At 30.0% G+C, this 16,840-nt stretch overlaps 1 protein-coding gene across 1 annotated transcript; it reads left to right on the forward strand.

The window, feature by feature from the left end:
• Positions 1 to 6,467: 6,467 nt before the first annotated feature.
• Positions 6,468 to 7,663, forward strand: LOC100783043 (uncharacterized). Its single transcript, XM_003547694.5, has one exon. The coding sequence runs from the start codon at positions 6,881 to 6,883 to the stop codon at positions 7,508 to 7,510; it is 630 nt and encodes a 209-aa protein (XP_003547742.1). The 5' UTR covers positions 6,468 to 6,880; the 3' UTR covers positions 7,511 to 7,663.
• The last annotated feature ends 9,177 nt before the right edge of the window (positions 7,664 to 16,840 follow it).

Here is a 16,840-nt window from a genome sequence, read left to right on the forward strand (position 1 = left end):
CATATAAAGATTTTTTTCAACAAGCAAACCATGCCATTCTCCTTAGCAAAATCTTTAGGTTGTTGCATGTAGATGGTTTCTTCAAGGTCTCTGTTAGTTGCTATTCATGAGTTAGTTTGATATTCAATATTTGCAAGGAAATAGCGCTCTACCTCCAATTTATGGTTTTTTTTGTAGGAATTGTACATAGTTATCTTTATTATGTGTATATATAGGGTAAGAACTCCATTTTTGGGAATTAATGTTGAATCCAACTCAGTTTCAAGTCAAAGAAGAGAAGGTCAAGTAGTTGATGACTCGCTCAGCGAGGTAGATCCGCTTAGCGAGTGGCATCTGCCTAGCGAGGCATACAACTCGCTTAGCAGATTGAGAAACCCTAGAAGAGGATAAGTCAGAGATGTGCTCACCCAGCGCGTTGCTAGCCCGCCCAGCGAGGACGTTGTCTCTTCTCGCGCTCAGCGCGCCCTGTCTCACTAAGCCAAAATTCACTTACTCTCGCTTAGCGAGCCAGTCTCGCTAAGCAAGCCTTCGGAAGCTGAAAGGTCCAAGAGCCTTTAAAACACTGAAGTTGGCGGAAAAGAGTATAAAGAGTCGAAAACAGAGCACAAGGAGAAGCTGAAGCGACAAAAAGAGAGCAGTAAATAGAGCATAGGTTAGAGGAGTGAAGTTTAGGGTTTAGAGGTTGTAGGAGACATCCTCAACCAGCCTTTGTCATTTTCTTTCACTCAAAACTCATCCTTTCTTGTATTGAGAGTATATTGCTTGTAATGGAAGGCTAAGCCTCTTTGTTGGGAAGTTCTGCTGAAACCTTGATGTAACACTCTTTCATTATCTATTTAATGTTATTTTTATGTGTTCATTGCTTCTACCTATGCTTAGTTTACATACTTTTGGCTTGATCACCCATTTGTATGTATAATTAGGATTTTTAGCATTGGGAAATGCTTTAAAGCCTTAGAACTTGTTAGAGCAAGCTAGAAATCTGTATGTCTAGGAATGGAGTGCAGTGATCTAGTTCATATTATGTTGTAGGCTTAATGCAACTCTTTTAAACTAAGTTTGTTGAGGGATCAAGGACAAAGTTTAAAGAGGGTTAGGCTCATTCACTAGAGGGATCTTGATTTGAGTAATTTTTCAGCATAAAAACACTAGGATAACATTAGATAGAGAAAAATACATTTTAACATCAAGAGAAATTCAGTAGAACGACCCAACATTTTTTACTTGACTGTTTTCACTTCCAAAATTCTAGATATTTAGTTTATATTCAAATAGACTTTAGTAAAAGATTCAACTTGATATTTACCTTGCTTTTAATCCATACAAATGTTTGCATACTAAATGTACAATGTATGAGTAAAACAAATTTCATGAGGATACGATACTCGGTCTTACCGTTTTATACTACTTGAGCGAATCGGTACACTTGTCGACACAGCGAACAGTCTCCATGGAGGAAAGCAGTTTTGACATCTAATTGCTCCAATTCAAGGTCAAACTGAGTCACTATGGCCAGCAATATTCTAATGGAACAATACTTCACAACAGGTGAGAAAATTTCTTTGAAATCAACCCTTTCAACTTGAGCGGAACCTATTGCAACAAGTCTTACTTTGATTCTAGCCTTTACGTCACTTTGAACACCTTATTTCCTTTTGAATATCCATTTGCAACCTACCACTCTTTGATTTCTTGGTAGATCAACTAGAATCTAGGTTTTCTTCTTCTCAAGAGAAAGAATTTCTTCTTCAATGGTTGTGATCCATTCTTCTTCATTTTCCTTGTCGTTCAAGGCTTCTTTGAATTTTCTAGGTTCAGTAGCTTGAATCTCTTCAGCAATTGTCAAAGCAAAGTAGATTAGATCAACTTGTCCATATCTTCTAGGAGGCACAATGTTTCTTTTAACTCTGTCTCTAGCCAAGTTGTAATCATTAACTATAAGTTAAGGCTGTTGATCATTATCTGTTTTCTTGAGTTGAACACTTTGTTTTGGTAGCTCCACCTCAACTTCAGTAATGTCTAAGTTGTTGCCTTGACTACTATCATGTTGTTGATCCTTAGCCTTCATAGTCATTCTGGTTTCATTGAAGATTACATCTCTACTAATGATACACTTGGTTCCATCCTCCAAAGCTTGTACACCTTGATTCTAGACAAATATCCTATAAAGACACATCTAACAACTCTAGTCCGAAGCTTGTCTTGCTTGATATGTGCAAAAGCCAAAGCCCCAAACACTCTCAGATTTGAGTAATCTGCTGGTTTTCCACTCCAAAGTTCCATAGGGGTTTTAAAACCTAATGCAGAAGAAAGGCATTTATTAATTAAGGAGGCAGCAGTTGTAACAACTTCTCCCCAAAAAAGTTTTTGGTAAACCCTCACTCAGTAATATGCATCTGACCCTTTCTAGGATGGTTCTTTTCATCCTTTCTGCCAAGCCATTCTATTGAAGGGTGTTAGCCATTGTTTTATGCCTTTGGATTTCTAATTTCTTGCAAAACTCATTGAATTGCTTTGAAACAAATTCCATGCCATTGTTAGTTCTCAAACATTTAACCTTGGTTTCCATTTGAGTTTGTATCTGAGTATACCATTCCTTAAATTTTCCAAAAGTGTCACTTTTACTTTTAAGAACAAAGATCCAAACTCTTATGGAATAATCATCAATGATAGATAGAAAATAAGAGCAACCACCATGAGCCATGGTCCTTGCAAGACTCCAGAGATCAGAATGAACATATTCAAAAGGTCTAGTTGTAGCATGCAAGCCTATTCCAAAACTGGCCCTTTTAGCTTTTCCTAAAATGCAATAATCACATAAATGCAGTTTTTCTATTTTATCACCATTTAGAAGATTTTATTTTTCTAGTTCAAGCAAACCTTTTTCACTAACATGTCCTAACCTCATATGCCATAAACTGGTTTTATCATGTTCGTTTTGACTAGCAACAGTAGTTTGTGCTATAACAGTAGAACCATCTAGGATATACAAACCATTCATTTTAATTCCTTTAGCAATCATCACAGAGTTATTAAATATTTTCATCATGCCATGTTCAATTTGTGCAATGTATCCTGAAGCATCAAACATACTTATAGGAATCAAGTTTCTTTTAAGTTCAGGTATATACCTTACACCTGTCAATAGTGTTTCTTGACCATTGAACATTTTCAGTCATATTGAACCCATACCTTGGACTTTACATGGTTTGTTGTTTACTAGCATCACTACTCCACCTTTATTCAAAATCAAGGATTCAAAGTAGTCACGCCTTGGACACACATAGAAGGTACAACTGGAATCCATAACTCAATCCTTCTCAATCTCTTAATCTGAGACAACCAGAACATCAACAGTTTCATAACCTGCTTTAGCAATGTTCATATCTCCTGGTTCTTGAGATTTCTTTGAATCTTTGTCTCTCCTTTAAGGGCAATCCTTCTTGTAATTACCCTTCTTATGACAGTGAAAATATTTGAGCTTGCTTTGAGATTGACTTCTGGATTTTGATTTGTGCTTGTTTGACTTTGAGTTCCTTTTCTCTAATCTACCCCTCATCACATTCAATCTTTTTGCATTGTTATCAATCTTGGATTCCTGTTTCCTTTGCATTTCCTTGGTTTGAATTGATGACTGCACTTCTTCAAGGGTAATTGTTTGATCCCTTCCAAATAGCATAGCATCCTTAAACTGCTCACAGTTGCTTGGAAATCCATTGAGCAACATTAGAGCTTTGTCTTCATCCTCCATCTTCACTTCAAGATTTTCAAGATCATCAAGAATCTTGTTAAAGTCAGCAATTTGATCTGACAACATTTTTTCCTTTGTCATCTTGAGATAATAAAGTTGTTGTTTCAAGAAAAGTCAATTTTCCACTGACTTTGTCCTGTAGAGTGATTCCAGCTTCAACCATATTATTGCAACTATTGGTTCCCTTGTTACTTCCCTCAAAGCTTTGTCTCTAAGGCAAAAGATTATTGTGCTCTTTGCCTTTTTAGTTAAATCTTTCTTTTCTTTTTCTGACATTGTAGCAAGGAGAGAAGATTCACCTTTCAATGCATCACCCAATCCTTGGTGTATCAAGATTACTTGCATCTTGATTCTCCACAAGCCAAAATCATTCTTAGAGAAATTTTCAATATCGAACTTGGTTGAACCCATGGTTGATCTTCTTTATTCACTTTTTCCCCACAAACGCCGCTAGTTACTATGGTTCAAAACCTACAACTGATTTACAAAACCAGCAAACAGAGCAACACAACAACAACCATACAAAAGCTAATAATAGAAAAAAACTAAGTCAAACAAAAATAAGGGATAGAAGATGAACATGAGCAATTACGTGGTTCAATCACAAAGGACCTACATCCATGGGAAAGAAGCAAAACTGATGTATTATGGTGCAAGAGTTACAAAGATCTCTGTATACAAATAGAATCTTGTTTGGTCCTTTCAATATAACAACATCAAGAATTCCCAAGTTTCACTCTATCTCTCCCACATACTTTGATCTTCCTCTCATTGTGATTACATGAATGAGACCTCACTACTGCAACATACCCATAAGGAAATGTTCCTATGTTTATATAGCACTCAAGCGTGCACACTATCAACAAGAAAACTACCATAACATACACACTATCAACAAGAAAACTACCATAACAGAAAAACTGAAAAATAGTTAATTGTTGGTCACCAACTAACTTATCAGAAAATTATTTCTAACTAATTTGACAACTTACAAACTGATATTAGAGACACACCTTCACATTCATAATATAAACATCTTCCATAAGAAAGCCTCCCAAATGAAACAAAGGAATTCTGTTTGAGTTTGAGAGGAGAAATGGTCGGGGTTCATTCTTGACATAATACTAACATGTGTGGGTGCATGAACTTATTCTATTATGTGTGTTTAGTAAATTATTTGGGTTGTACTTCAAGTCATCACAAGTCTTATACGATATTTTATGTAATTTTAAAAAACAATTTTTTTAACAATTATACATTGTTAATCAAATTTATTTACTTAATTAATAATATTTTACATAGCATAATAATATAGTTGTTTTAAAACTTATATTATAAAATACATTTAAATTTAAATTTAATAAGTCTTTTAAAAATTTATATATTATACATTAACAAATCAAATTTAATCCTTTTTTTAAAGTTTGAAATAGCAAAACAGAGAGAAAAGAAGGTTGCCTTTTTTCTTTAATCACTGCAAACAACTTATCAAAATTTCGCATTGGATAGAATTTAATACCTGTACAACTTAACCCAATTCATTTATCAGAAATTCAGAACCTTGTTTAAAGGTTTACTGTTTTGCTTGTCCAGTTCGAACTTTCGACGATTGAGTGGGCTCAACGAGAATGGCAGGTGTGGACAATATACGTACACCTCCGCGCCTATCACGAGGGAGGAAATTTTATTTGTTTATATATTGATTATTGAAGAGGTTAATATTTATTTTAAAACATTAAATTATATAAAAACATTTCAATAATATCTATTTACATCTTTCAGTGACAAAAACAATTTTATCTCTGTTATACGAAAACAAAGAGAGTTACGAACTCAAATAAAGATCACATATATAATTGTACATAAACGTAAACGTGTCGACTAATTAATTTATTTTATTTTAATAGACCAATCAATTATTTCAATAGTACGTGTCTGAAAACTGACCGTGGTCAACACACGCATACTATGTTACAGAAATCACAATAATAGACGGCAAAGATTATGCGGTTGTGTTGTGTTATGACAAACTTAGTCTCTACGGCAAATGCTAACCGCATCATCTACACCTTCTAGTAAATTCCAATCCAACTTCCATGCAAAGCATAAACATACAAACAAACAATATATTAGCAACCCAATCATTCATATGCTTCCCAAACGCTCTTCGGGCTCGTGAATTCCAACCTCCTTTGAGTTGATACATGCATCTTTGTTTTATGTGTCATAAGATTTGGTTTGATATGCATGGAAATAACTTTTAGTTTTTGAAAATCATTTTTTAAACATAAAATCAAACACGTTATAATTAAGATTTCATATTCTAATCTTATAGTTGAAAAAAAAATATTGCAAAAATATGTTAGATTTATAACAAAAAATCATCATTAATCAAATTGATGAATATTTTACATCTATAATAAAATAGAAGATAAATAAACAAAACATCTTCATGTCTCATTGGATGATCAATATGATTTTATTTAACTATTAAGTATATGTTTGAGTTGTATTGAAAACCTTGCAACAATATTTTTGTTGAAAATATTTTAAGTCTCACCTCGGCTAAAAGTAATCTCATATATTAGAATATACAAGTGAGAGATAACCCTCATCTCTTGAACTAGTTTTTGGTGTTGAGATAGACTTCTCACATTATACATTTTAAGATGATGATGGTATCAAAGCAAATTCTGATCCTGAAACTACGCTGATGAAAATAATTCAAATCTCACGTCCCTTGAATTGGTCTAAAAACATATATAATGACACAATTAAATAAGAGCTAACACAAGCATACACTAAATGTGTACTATTGCTGTAACTCTTTTTCCCCTCAGTCAACAAAACAATACATATATATATAGTCCACGCAAGCACGTACGCGCTCTTAATGAAAGTGGAACTTCACAAGTTTGCATTATAATATCCGAAACACTAGTATATTATATAAGCACATTCTTAGTAGAGATACTTATCTTGTACCCCTTTATATACCCTTCCAACCCCCACTCTCCCACTCCACACCAAGCCACAATTCCAATTCATCCTCTCTCTCCCATAGATAACAACAAAAAAGTCCCAGTCACGAATTAGTCACCACCATCAGTACATACACTTCCTCAAAAAATGGAAATGGAAGCAAGCCCAAGCCCAAGCCCAAGCCCGAAGCAAGTAGTGGCAAGGAAGCTATGGAACATAGTACGCATCGTGTTCCTGATGTTGAGAAAGGGCATATCAAAGAGCAAACTCGCCGCTGACTTCAACTTGAACTTGTCGTTCAAACGTGGCAAGCTGGCAGCCACAAAGGCCATAGCCAACACTATCCTCCACCGCTCCCAAAACGACGACGCCGTTTACCCGCGCGACTACGAGTTCAGCTGCAGCAACAGCCCCGCGCTCTTCCACGTCATCAAGCGCAGCACCAATAAGCACCGTCACCACCACCACCGCTGCACCACCACCACCAAGTTCCCCCACCACGACGACGTTTCGACCGTACAGAAAGTGCTCGAAATACTCAACAATAACAAGGTTGAGGCTTCTCCGTTACCCGGGTTCGGAAAAAGTCCAATTGGGAGAAAACTGATCAGAATCACAGACTCGCCCTTTCCTTTGAAGGACGAAGAAGGTGGAGACGATAACCAAGTTGACGTGGCGGCTGAGGAGTTCATTAAAAGGTTCTATAAGGACCTCAACTTGCAGCAGAAGATGGCTGCTATTGACTCACCCTACCATTATAACTTGTGGGACAGATGAAAAATATTATTATCACGTTCCTTTCTTATCCAGAAATTATTATTCTATGCTTTCCAACTATCACGTGTTTATGATCTCGGTTGATTTTTACATGCTATATAGTCAGTTTTTTTAGTTTGCAAGAAAATAATTAATAATACTCGACTACATGTTCCTTGAAAATTATCATGATATCATAGATTTGTTCAGTGTATGTTTGTTTTATCATTGCAAACAGACTTTTGGAAGCAAAAAGAGGTTTACAAAAACATACAAACGAACTCTTCCTTTTCTAAAATTAAATTTCTAGATCATTAAATTTATCTTAGAAGTTGTCCACTATATTTTTAACGGAAATCTAAACATAGCCTTAATATGTCACACAACTCATCGCAACCACCTTTTTGTGTGATAGCACCTTCTTCATGTTTTTCACAATCTTTTGTCAAGTAAAAAAAAAAGTCACATGGCGAGTTAATTATTTGCACGGAGTTAGTTAATGGCGCATCTACGGTTGAGGTGTGACTTTAACTAGTTTGATGTTTGATGTATAGTTGTTTAAGTTTTCTTGCATCATAGTTTAAGATGGATAGGTGTTAAGTTGATGCAGCTTGTACATAACTTTGTCTTTTAGTCACCTAGTTTTTTTTAAATGCATGTATATTCCCATTTGATAATAAGAGAGTAAATTTCATCCATTATTGTGATGTGAAATGTTTAGCTTTTGTTAGATTTCATCCATTATTGTCCAACACATATATAAAAGTTGCACTCTAAGGAGTTAGACGGTCAATGTGGGACTTGGATATTTTCCAACACACTCTCTCATGCACAACATTTTTTGTGCTTGGTGTGTAAACAACAAATAGTGGGTGGTCGTAGCGAAAGAAGAGGTGAGGTCCAGGGACAAAGTCTAACTCTGATACCATGATAGATTTCATGTTAAAATTAATTAGTATTAAGTGAAGTTGTCCAATAAAAACTACACACTCTAAGGAGTGAGACAACCGATGTGAGATTTAGATATTTTTCAACGGTTTTGTTGTGTTATCAGTATTGTTGATAGCAGTAAGTAACAAAAAGAAGTAGGAAAGGTCACAACAAAAGGGACTTGTGTCTGTGCTTGTCCTTGTAGTTAGGAAATTTTTTTGGCTCTCAGTAAAAACTTTGCTCTTCTCCGATAAAATGGATAATAAAGCAAGGAAACGTTAGATCCGTGGCCATGGGTCGTTAAGTACAGAAATTAAAGGTGCAGCTTTTCAGGGTTGGTTGGTGGGTTACAAATTGGCTTTATTAGCCTTTTGTTTTGAGTCTTATTTTCTTGTCTCTGAATTGGTCTCTCTGCATTATGAGGGTGGTTCTGGTTCCACTGTTTCTGCTTCAATATTTATATATACACGCTTATAATAACTCGTGTAATTAAATTGAAGTATACAGTTAAAAACTTAAAACAAAGTATACGTACGTAGTGTGGGTGTATTTAAGTCTCTTTACTTGAATTCATTAAGGTAGTATCTGATATATTTCTTATAAATAAACTTTTTGCTAATTTTATAGGGTGACAAACACGAAAGTTCATTCAGAAAAAAAAAACACGAAAGTTAAACATTTTGTAATCAATTTAGTTTTTCTTATTACTAATTGCTCCGCGCATATTTGTTATAATTAGAATCAGCAACCGTCTATTCCTAACTTACAATAAATACAAATTAGTTATGTTAATTAATTACTCTATATTTTATTAAAGTTAATTATATATATATATATATATATATATATATATATATATATATATATATATGCTTTTCGGTAATTAATTAATCGATGTTAATTGTTATAGAACAAATATAATCGGTGTTGTTGTCCATGATGATCCTCAATAAACTACGAATTGAACCCATATACTGGAATAATCACGAGCTATTAAATTACAATTCATTTCTTGTATTCACGAACTCAAATAACCATAAATGAAATTATTTGAGATGTGTGATGATATTGTTATAAATGACTTATTCACCTATAGGCAAGTCTCATATATAACAAACTCCACTAAACAATGGTGGGAACTAGAAAGGTTTGGTTTGTTTTTATTGTAAATTCAGGAGCAATCATATAAGGAAACAGAAATTTGATATCCCACTTTAAATTAAAATTTTAAGATTCAAGTTTATATGTCTTCTTTTTAATTATATACTGTTCAATTTTCTCACTTCTATTTGATATGAAATTTCACCTCACACTTATACTTCAACAAAATAAAATATTTATAAAGAAAGTTAAGAATTCCAAAAACTACTTCAACTCACAAAGTCATCATGAGCTGAAACCAAGCCAAAGAGACCGAATTAATGATAATAAAAATATATAGTTTCTAAATAAGCACTAAATTAATTTTCTAAATTAATATGATAAAGATATTAACATTTTGAAATGTTCATTTAAAATATACAAAAAGTTTCACGTCACTTTGCTTATGTTAATAGAGTGAAAGGTAATTGTAAATTTTGAAAATGACAAATAATAATACCATAAAATATAAAATGGGTTAAATATGTTTTTAGTTTTTATAAATATTTTATTATTTATCTTTATATTTTTTAAAATAAATCATCTCTGCAGTAAAAAAATATCATCTCTTTTTTATTTCTCGTTTATGAAAATATGTAATGTGATTCTTGTCATTCGTAGAAAATTATCTTTTTTTAGCTCTCAATTATAAAATAGGGATAACATGTGACATATTTTCATATACGAGATTTATTTCTTTTATTTCACTATCATCATTAATCATGTAAAAAAAAAAAAACCTATCATCATTAATAAGGCTGGTGAAATATCACCTTATCGTAAACCATTAATTTAAAAGAAAAAACGGTTATATGTTCTACTCAATCGGAATAAAAAATAAAACTAAAGAACAAAGACTCGGTGATAAATACATGAAGTGTCATTTGTTGAACAATAAATTTAGTCGTAGAAAAATTAACTATTCGTATTCATTGTGTGAATTAAGACATTAAGTGATATACATATCAAAAATCAATGTCTGTCATATTGCAGTTGAAAAGTATATACTATTATATATTACTGTATTTAAAAAATAACAACACACTAATTTTTAACAAATATGTGGGAAAAAAAAAACAATGCTACTAACAAAGTTAATATTATATTCTTTTTTCATTTTTAGATTGAATGGATTCCTATTTTAATTATTGAGATTGTAAGCGTCAAATCATTTGAATACTTAACTTATGTAACAAAAAACAAATTTCAATACTTAACTTTATAAATTTTATTTATTTTAATCCATTTCTAATTTATTTTCTATTATTATTTTGTACTAAAAAAATTCAATTAAATAACATTTTATAAAGTAAAAGACAAAAATAAGAATGTTAAAAATTAAAGATTAAAGTAATTAACACTTAAATTTTAATAAATATAAGAGTTTGCTATTTTTAGATTTCTTCTTTTATTCTTCAAAAAAATTCAAATAATATTTATTTAAAGAAAAGAAATTAATTATAAACAATCATAAAGAAAAATGTTTGTACATGATTTTTTTATGATAATTAAGCATTGGCAACATTAATTAATTAATCATTTGCTAATATAATCAGTTAACAAAAATAATACAGTTCAACAAAACTTCTTAGATGAAAACACTGAAAGTAAGAAGTAAATTAATTAACAAAAAAAATGATCTCATTGATAATACACAAGCAAGAAATTTAATTTATTAATGGTCAATTCGTACATCACTAAACCATAATTGATCTAAAGAGAAAATTTTGTCATTGTCTTGCTGGAATTATTCAGCCAGCATTCACTCAAATAGTTAATCATTGTTAATTAACTACTTGTGAGATACTCCTTCTCTTCCAAAATAAATGTCACTAATTCTAGGTTGTTAAGCTAAAAAAAGCTAACAAATATACGAAAGAAAACAATAATTTTATAAAACTAAACTTATTATAAGTGTATTATATTGAAAAACTAAAGTGATATTTATTGAAAATATTAATGAAAAAAATAATTAATATTACATTAAAAAATTACCATGACACTTAATTTGGGATAATTTTTTTTCTCTACACATTTATTTTTAAGAAAAGTATATTTAATTATTAGTATCACAACTCAGAAGTATAGATTGATAATGATACACAATTACATATATCTTAATCACTTTTATTTACAAATTATTTTATTGTTAAATATTAGTTATTAATTGTTAAATTTTTTAAATGAAGAAAATCAAATTCACAATCTTTCTTTTTATCCCTTCTTTTTTTACCACCAAATAAATCTTATAACTCTTTTTACATTATCACTTATGAGATAAAATAATAATTATTAAATATTTTAATAATATCACGGCATTATTAACGACTTTTCAAACATATTTAACCACCAGTGCTACAAGTACAAATCGATAATTGTATATACATATTTATTCACTCTTAATCATTTGTGAGATAAAATCAAGCATATATATTTATCTCTAAAAACTATATTTCTCTATGTGATTAATCACATGTGATGGGTGAACATTAGATGAGAAATTAATTTCAAATGATACAATATAATTACCCTTCTAAATATTATTTAGAGAATCTAAATTAATTAACTATTGTGTAAATTATGTAGGGTTCTCTTTGCGTAGACATGCATGATATATACATGATCTTAACACATTAATTTAAATAATCAAATATGAACAAAAAAAAAAAAACTAGCTTAATTATTACACTTTGTTGGTAGTTTTATTAAAGTGGCCATGAAGGAAAGGCAACATTTTAACGAAAAGAAAAGAAAAGCATTAGTGGGGAAAATTAATCATTTTAATAAAGAGTTGGTGAGGAATCGTGATATAGTAGTGCTCTATAATTGGATTGCAGAGTCCCTTTCAAGCACTAATTAACTCTCTTTTTCTCTCTACATTGTACTAATTGGCTGAACTGTAAGTTTTGCCTTTAGCTGTGAACGATATTTTAACCTTTTTCTTGGAGTTAATTTTAATATCTTCAAATTTAGAGCCAGCCTTTGACACATGGCAGCATTATATAAATCACTGGACATTTAACTATTTGATTAGAAACTCACTGTCGCAATCAATTTCATTATTGGACATCAATCATATTCCATTTGACACCGATGCATGTATTGTGAAAGTGTTTTTGAAAGTTTTACTATATTTGTACCTGGAGTATCTTCAGAACGTATTAAAAAATTATTGTATTTTGAACTTGTTAACAAACTTTTAAAGTGAAATAGAATTAATTTTAATAAATTACTTTTAAATAATTAAATATAACTAAAATGCATGTTAAAATTAATTTTAAGTATAATATATATTAAATTATAATATATATATATATATATATATATATATATATATATATATATATATATATATACTTATAAATAAATAACCTACATATATAATAGGTTTAATACATCAGTATTAATCCAATTACAAAAATTTTAAATTGAAAATTAAAGATCAATTATTAACTTTTTTAGTTCCAGGATTTGCTAAAAATTCTCAAAAAATGTTAAATATACATTAAATATATATAAAAATCCAATATTTTGCCATAGTGTTAATAAAGAGATATTCTTGGAGTGAAGGGACGAAGTTTGTTCTACAATTTTGTAATAAAAAAATATAAACTAAACCTGTCCAATGGTTGAGATAAACTTATGTTTTTTGAAAACTTTTTTTTCCAATAATTATGAGATATACTTCTACTCGAGTTAAAAATGATAAAAAAAATCTTTCAAATACTTTATATAATTGTATATTTAATTCAACTGCTAATTAAACTAAAAGAAGCAGCACTGGTTGATTTGTTATAACCGCAAACTTTACACCATGATGTATTGACAAGGGAGAGTTATTTACTAGGATAAATCAGAGTACGTGATATCATCAGTAAATTGTTAATTTGAGTAATATTCAACTCAATTTTATTAAATAAAATTTTAAGTTCGAATGTTCTGAATTGAAAAATATTATTAAAAGAGAAGATTAAATAAAACAAATAAAATAGAATAATAATTTGATTAATATATAATTACACTTAAAATAAAAAACTAATTATCTCTTAATGTTAATATATAAAAACTACAAAAGTTATGTTTAAAATAGGAGATAGTATAGTTCATTGATATTTAAGAAAAATCAACTTAAATAATGTACTCCAAATATCCATATTCCTCGTAAAAATGATCCATAATTTGAGGTTTTCTTTTTCTTTCGGTTGAAATAATTTGAGAATCATCTACATATATTTGGGTTTGCGTCCAACACCAAGGTTGTGATGTTGACATGCATGTCTGTAATGTATTGACCAAAAAGTCATTATGAGTGATTGTAATTAATTTACATTTTATTTAATAGATAAAGCTGGGACTCCTCATGTCTCTTTTGTCTTTACAAAAGTATTACTTTTAAAGCATTCAACATAATAATAATAATAACAATAACAATAATAATAATAACAATAAATAAAAAAGACACAAGAAGACCTTGTGCAGATATATGCTTGTGTGCGCGTCTTTTAATTTCGGTTGACAGTTATTTGTAACTTTTTATAAAACCAGGATTAATTATTAAAGTAGGATAGTATAATCAGATTTATTTAAATTTTAGTAAAAGAAATATTATTCCGTACCCCATCTCTTAAAAGAAATTTTATATCCAATCCAAGTCCAGAGTTAAATGGATTTGATTTAAAATCTATATCCATTTAATTGGAGGAAATTAGTTTGACTTTTTAAAAACTGAATTTAAAAAAGAGTTTTAATTTTAAAACTAAAGAGTGCAACAATAGAAGCCTTGAGTCATATATAATCAAAGCTGATAACTAAAGATGAAATAACAAAAATATTGGTCCTTAAGATTCACAAACGATTAAAAAATTACTCCCATAATAAAACAAAATCATTTAGGCTTATGAATTTATATTTTTGAATGAAAATAAGATAATTCACATTTTAGCTGTTATTTTAATTTAGATTTACTAAGATATATAAAATTCTAATTGGAAGCTTTAATGTTACGGATTCCTAAATTTAACTTATTCTGAACATGTTTTGCACAACTTATAATCTAAAATATTATCTGTTTTTTTATTTAGAAAATAAGTTGTTTTCAAACTAAGTTGAATGTGGGTGATCCTAGCTTAAGTTTTAGAAAAAACTTCTTTTTTTTTGAAAAATTAAGTTGTTTTATGAAGCTGAGAATTTGTAACTTATGATTATTTTCTAACAACTTTTTTTTTTCTTTTAGCTGTTTTATACTATTTTACTATGTACAAGCTGATTTTTTTTACATCCAAACAAAATTAATTATTTCCAAGTCACTTTTCTACAAATTACCCAAACAAAATGATAATCGATAATTAAAATAATCTAATTTTAGCAATTGATCCAACCAATCTCAAAATTCGAAGCCGTTTAATTTCACCGCTAGTCCGTGACTATGACTTCAGACTTTGGATTTTTATGTACTTTTATTGGATGCCCATATGGTTATTAGAATGAATTGGACAAACAAATGGATTATTTGAAGAGTGACATTTCTCGCACCTGCAAATTTTGTTTCAGGTACTGTAAAATTACACTATAGTTTCGACCTTCTGTAATGTAATGTACCCCATTTTTGTTCTTCTGCAAGGCTGTTAGGGATTGATGAATTCGTAAGCACATTCTAAATAAAAATTATAGATTTCATAAAAATTTATATATATAAATAAATTAATTATTAGATCAAAATTAATTGTCATGAAATTTATTATTTGAATTTATATGTGTATTAAATATATATTAAAAATTTTATTGTTATATATAACGACATTAATTATTTTATAACATAATTGACCTATTAGTTCAGTTGATTAAAGTGTCATGTTAATAACACGAAAGTTACAAGTTTGATTCCTGCATGAGTCATTAATTTTAACCAATTCGTATGAGGCTTACAAAATGATAATCCGTATTAAACTTATGGATTCATCAATCTGTATCAGCTTTATGAAAGGGCGAAAATGGAGTTTTACTATTTTGCTGGGTGTATCAGCAATTATGCATAGTGCGTGTAGCAACTACCTGATTTGGGGCAGCCTGGTTCTGGATTGGTTTGGCCCAACCAGATTTTTTGCATTCCCTTACCTTGAAGATGACGTGTGACATTGTTGCTGGCATTAATGTTTTAAGCCCATTACTTCTTATAATCCACAAGTTTCTCCCTGCCTGCACCCTTTTTTTAATTTCATAAATTTTAAAATCTCCAAATTACCTTCCTTCTTTTAAGGTCATTACTTCCTACACCCCACAAATAATTTGGATTAAAATTTTCGAAGTTCACAAATTGCAATCTAGAAAACATAATCCGTAATAATCTTTTTCATGTTACGGATTCCTAAATTCAAAAAATAACACTCTATTTTCCAGATTAGTGATTCGAGAGGTCTTTAGTATATTCTGGACTATTAATTCCGGAAGACTTTTATCAACATTCCAAATTTATAATTCTGGAAGTCTTCTTTAATATTCCGGATGCATGATTCTAATAGTTTTTGCTTTTTCACATTCAGGATTTATAATTCCAGAAGCCTTTTTTTAGTATTAAGCTTTTATTGATGCTTTTTAGTAGTTTAATGTTTTGGAGTATACTGCAAATCGTGAGTATAAATCCGCTGTTAATGATGGCCACAGGGGGATTATTTTGAGTCATACAGAAAAATGCTTCGGGGTTTTGGATTGATTTTTTAGGGGATTTTTATTTTGGGTGTTTTTATTTTTTTTCTAAATAGAAGCGTGCTTTGACTTTTAGGATAGATGATCTCTTCATAAGTTTTTGTATTATATATATTTTTAATCAATTGTACATAAAAATAAAAATAAAAAGCTTTAGAAGTCGGGCAAAGGCGGGTTAGGGTTCAAAGTCAGGCTGAGGGGTATTTTTGAGCTTTTAATTTTCATATGGGGTGCAGGTTGAAAAACATGAGGGGCATGAAGCAATGACTGTTTTTAACGACCCTGGACAAAGACATGGTACCTTATTATTTTTTTGGACAAAGTTTACTCAGATTAAGAAATATGAAAAACACTATTTATTATTTTTTAATTAATGTATTTATTATTTTTTAATTAGAAAATATTTTAAAACTATTAAATATTTTTATTAGTTTTTAAAAGGTACACTAATATTAAAAAAACAAATTACCTTTTTATTAATTAGTGTATTATTAGTTTTAAATTAGTTATTAAAAAATGAAAAAACTAATTTTCATTTTCAAACTTAAAAAAATATTTATTAGGTTTTTTTAAGTAGTA

The sequence above is a fragment of the Glycine max genome, chromosome 16 (genome assembly GCF_000004515.6).
Source record: "Glycine max cultivar Williams 82 chromosome 16, Glycine_max_v4.0, whole genome shotgun sequence".
Lineage (NCBI taxonomy): Eukaryota > Viridiplantae > Streptophyta > Magnoliopsida > Fabales > Fabaceae > Glycine > Glycine max.

Excerpts from the sequence above, each read along its gene's own strand:
- LOC100783043 (XM_003547694.5), top strand. The coding sequence starts at position 6,881 with ATGGAAATGGAAGCAAGCCCAAGCCCAAGCCCAAGCCCGAAGCAAGTA.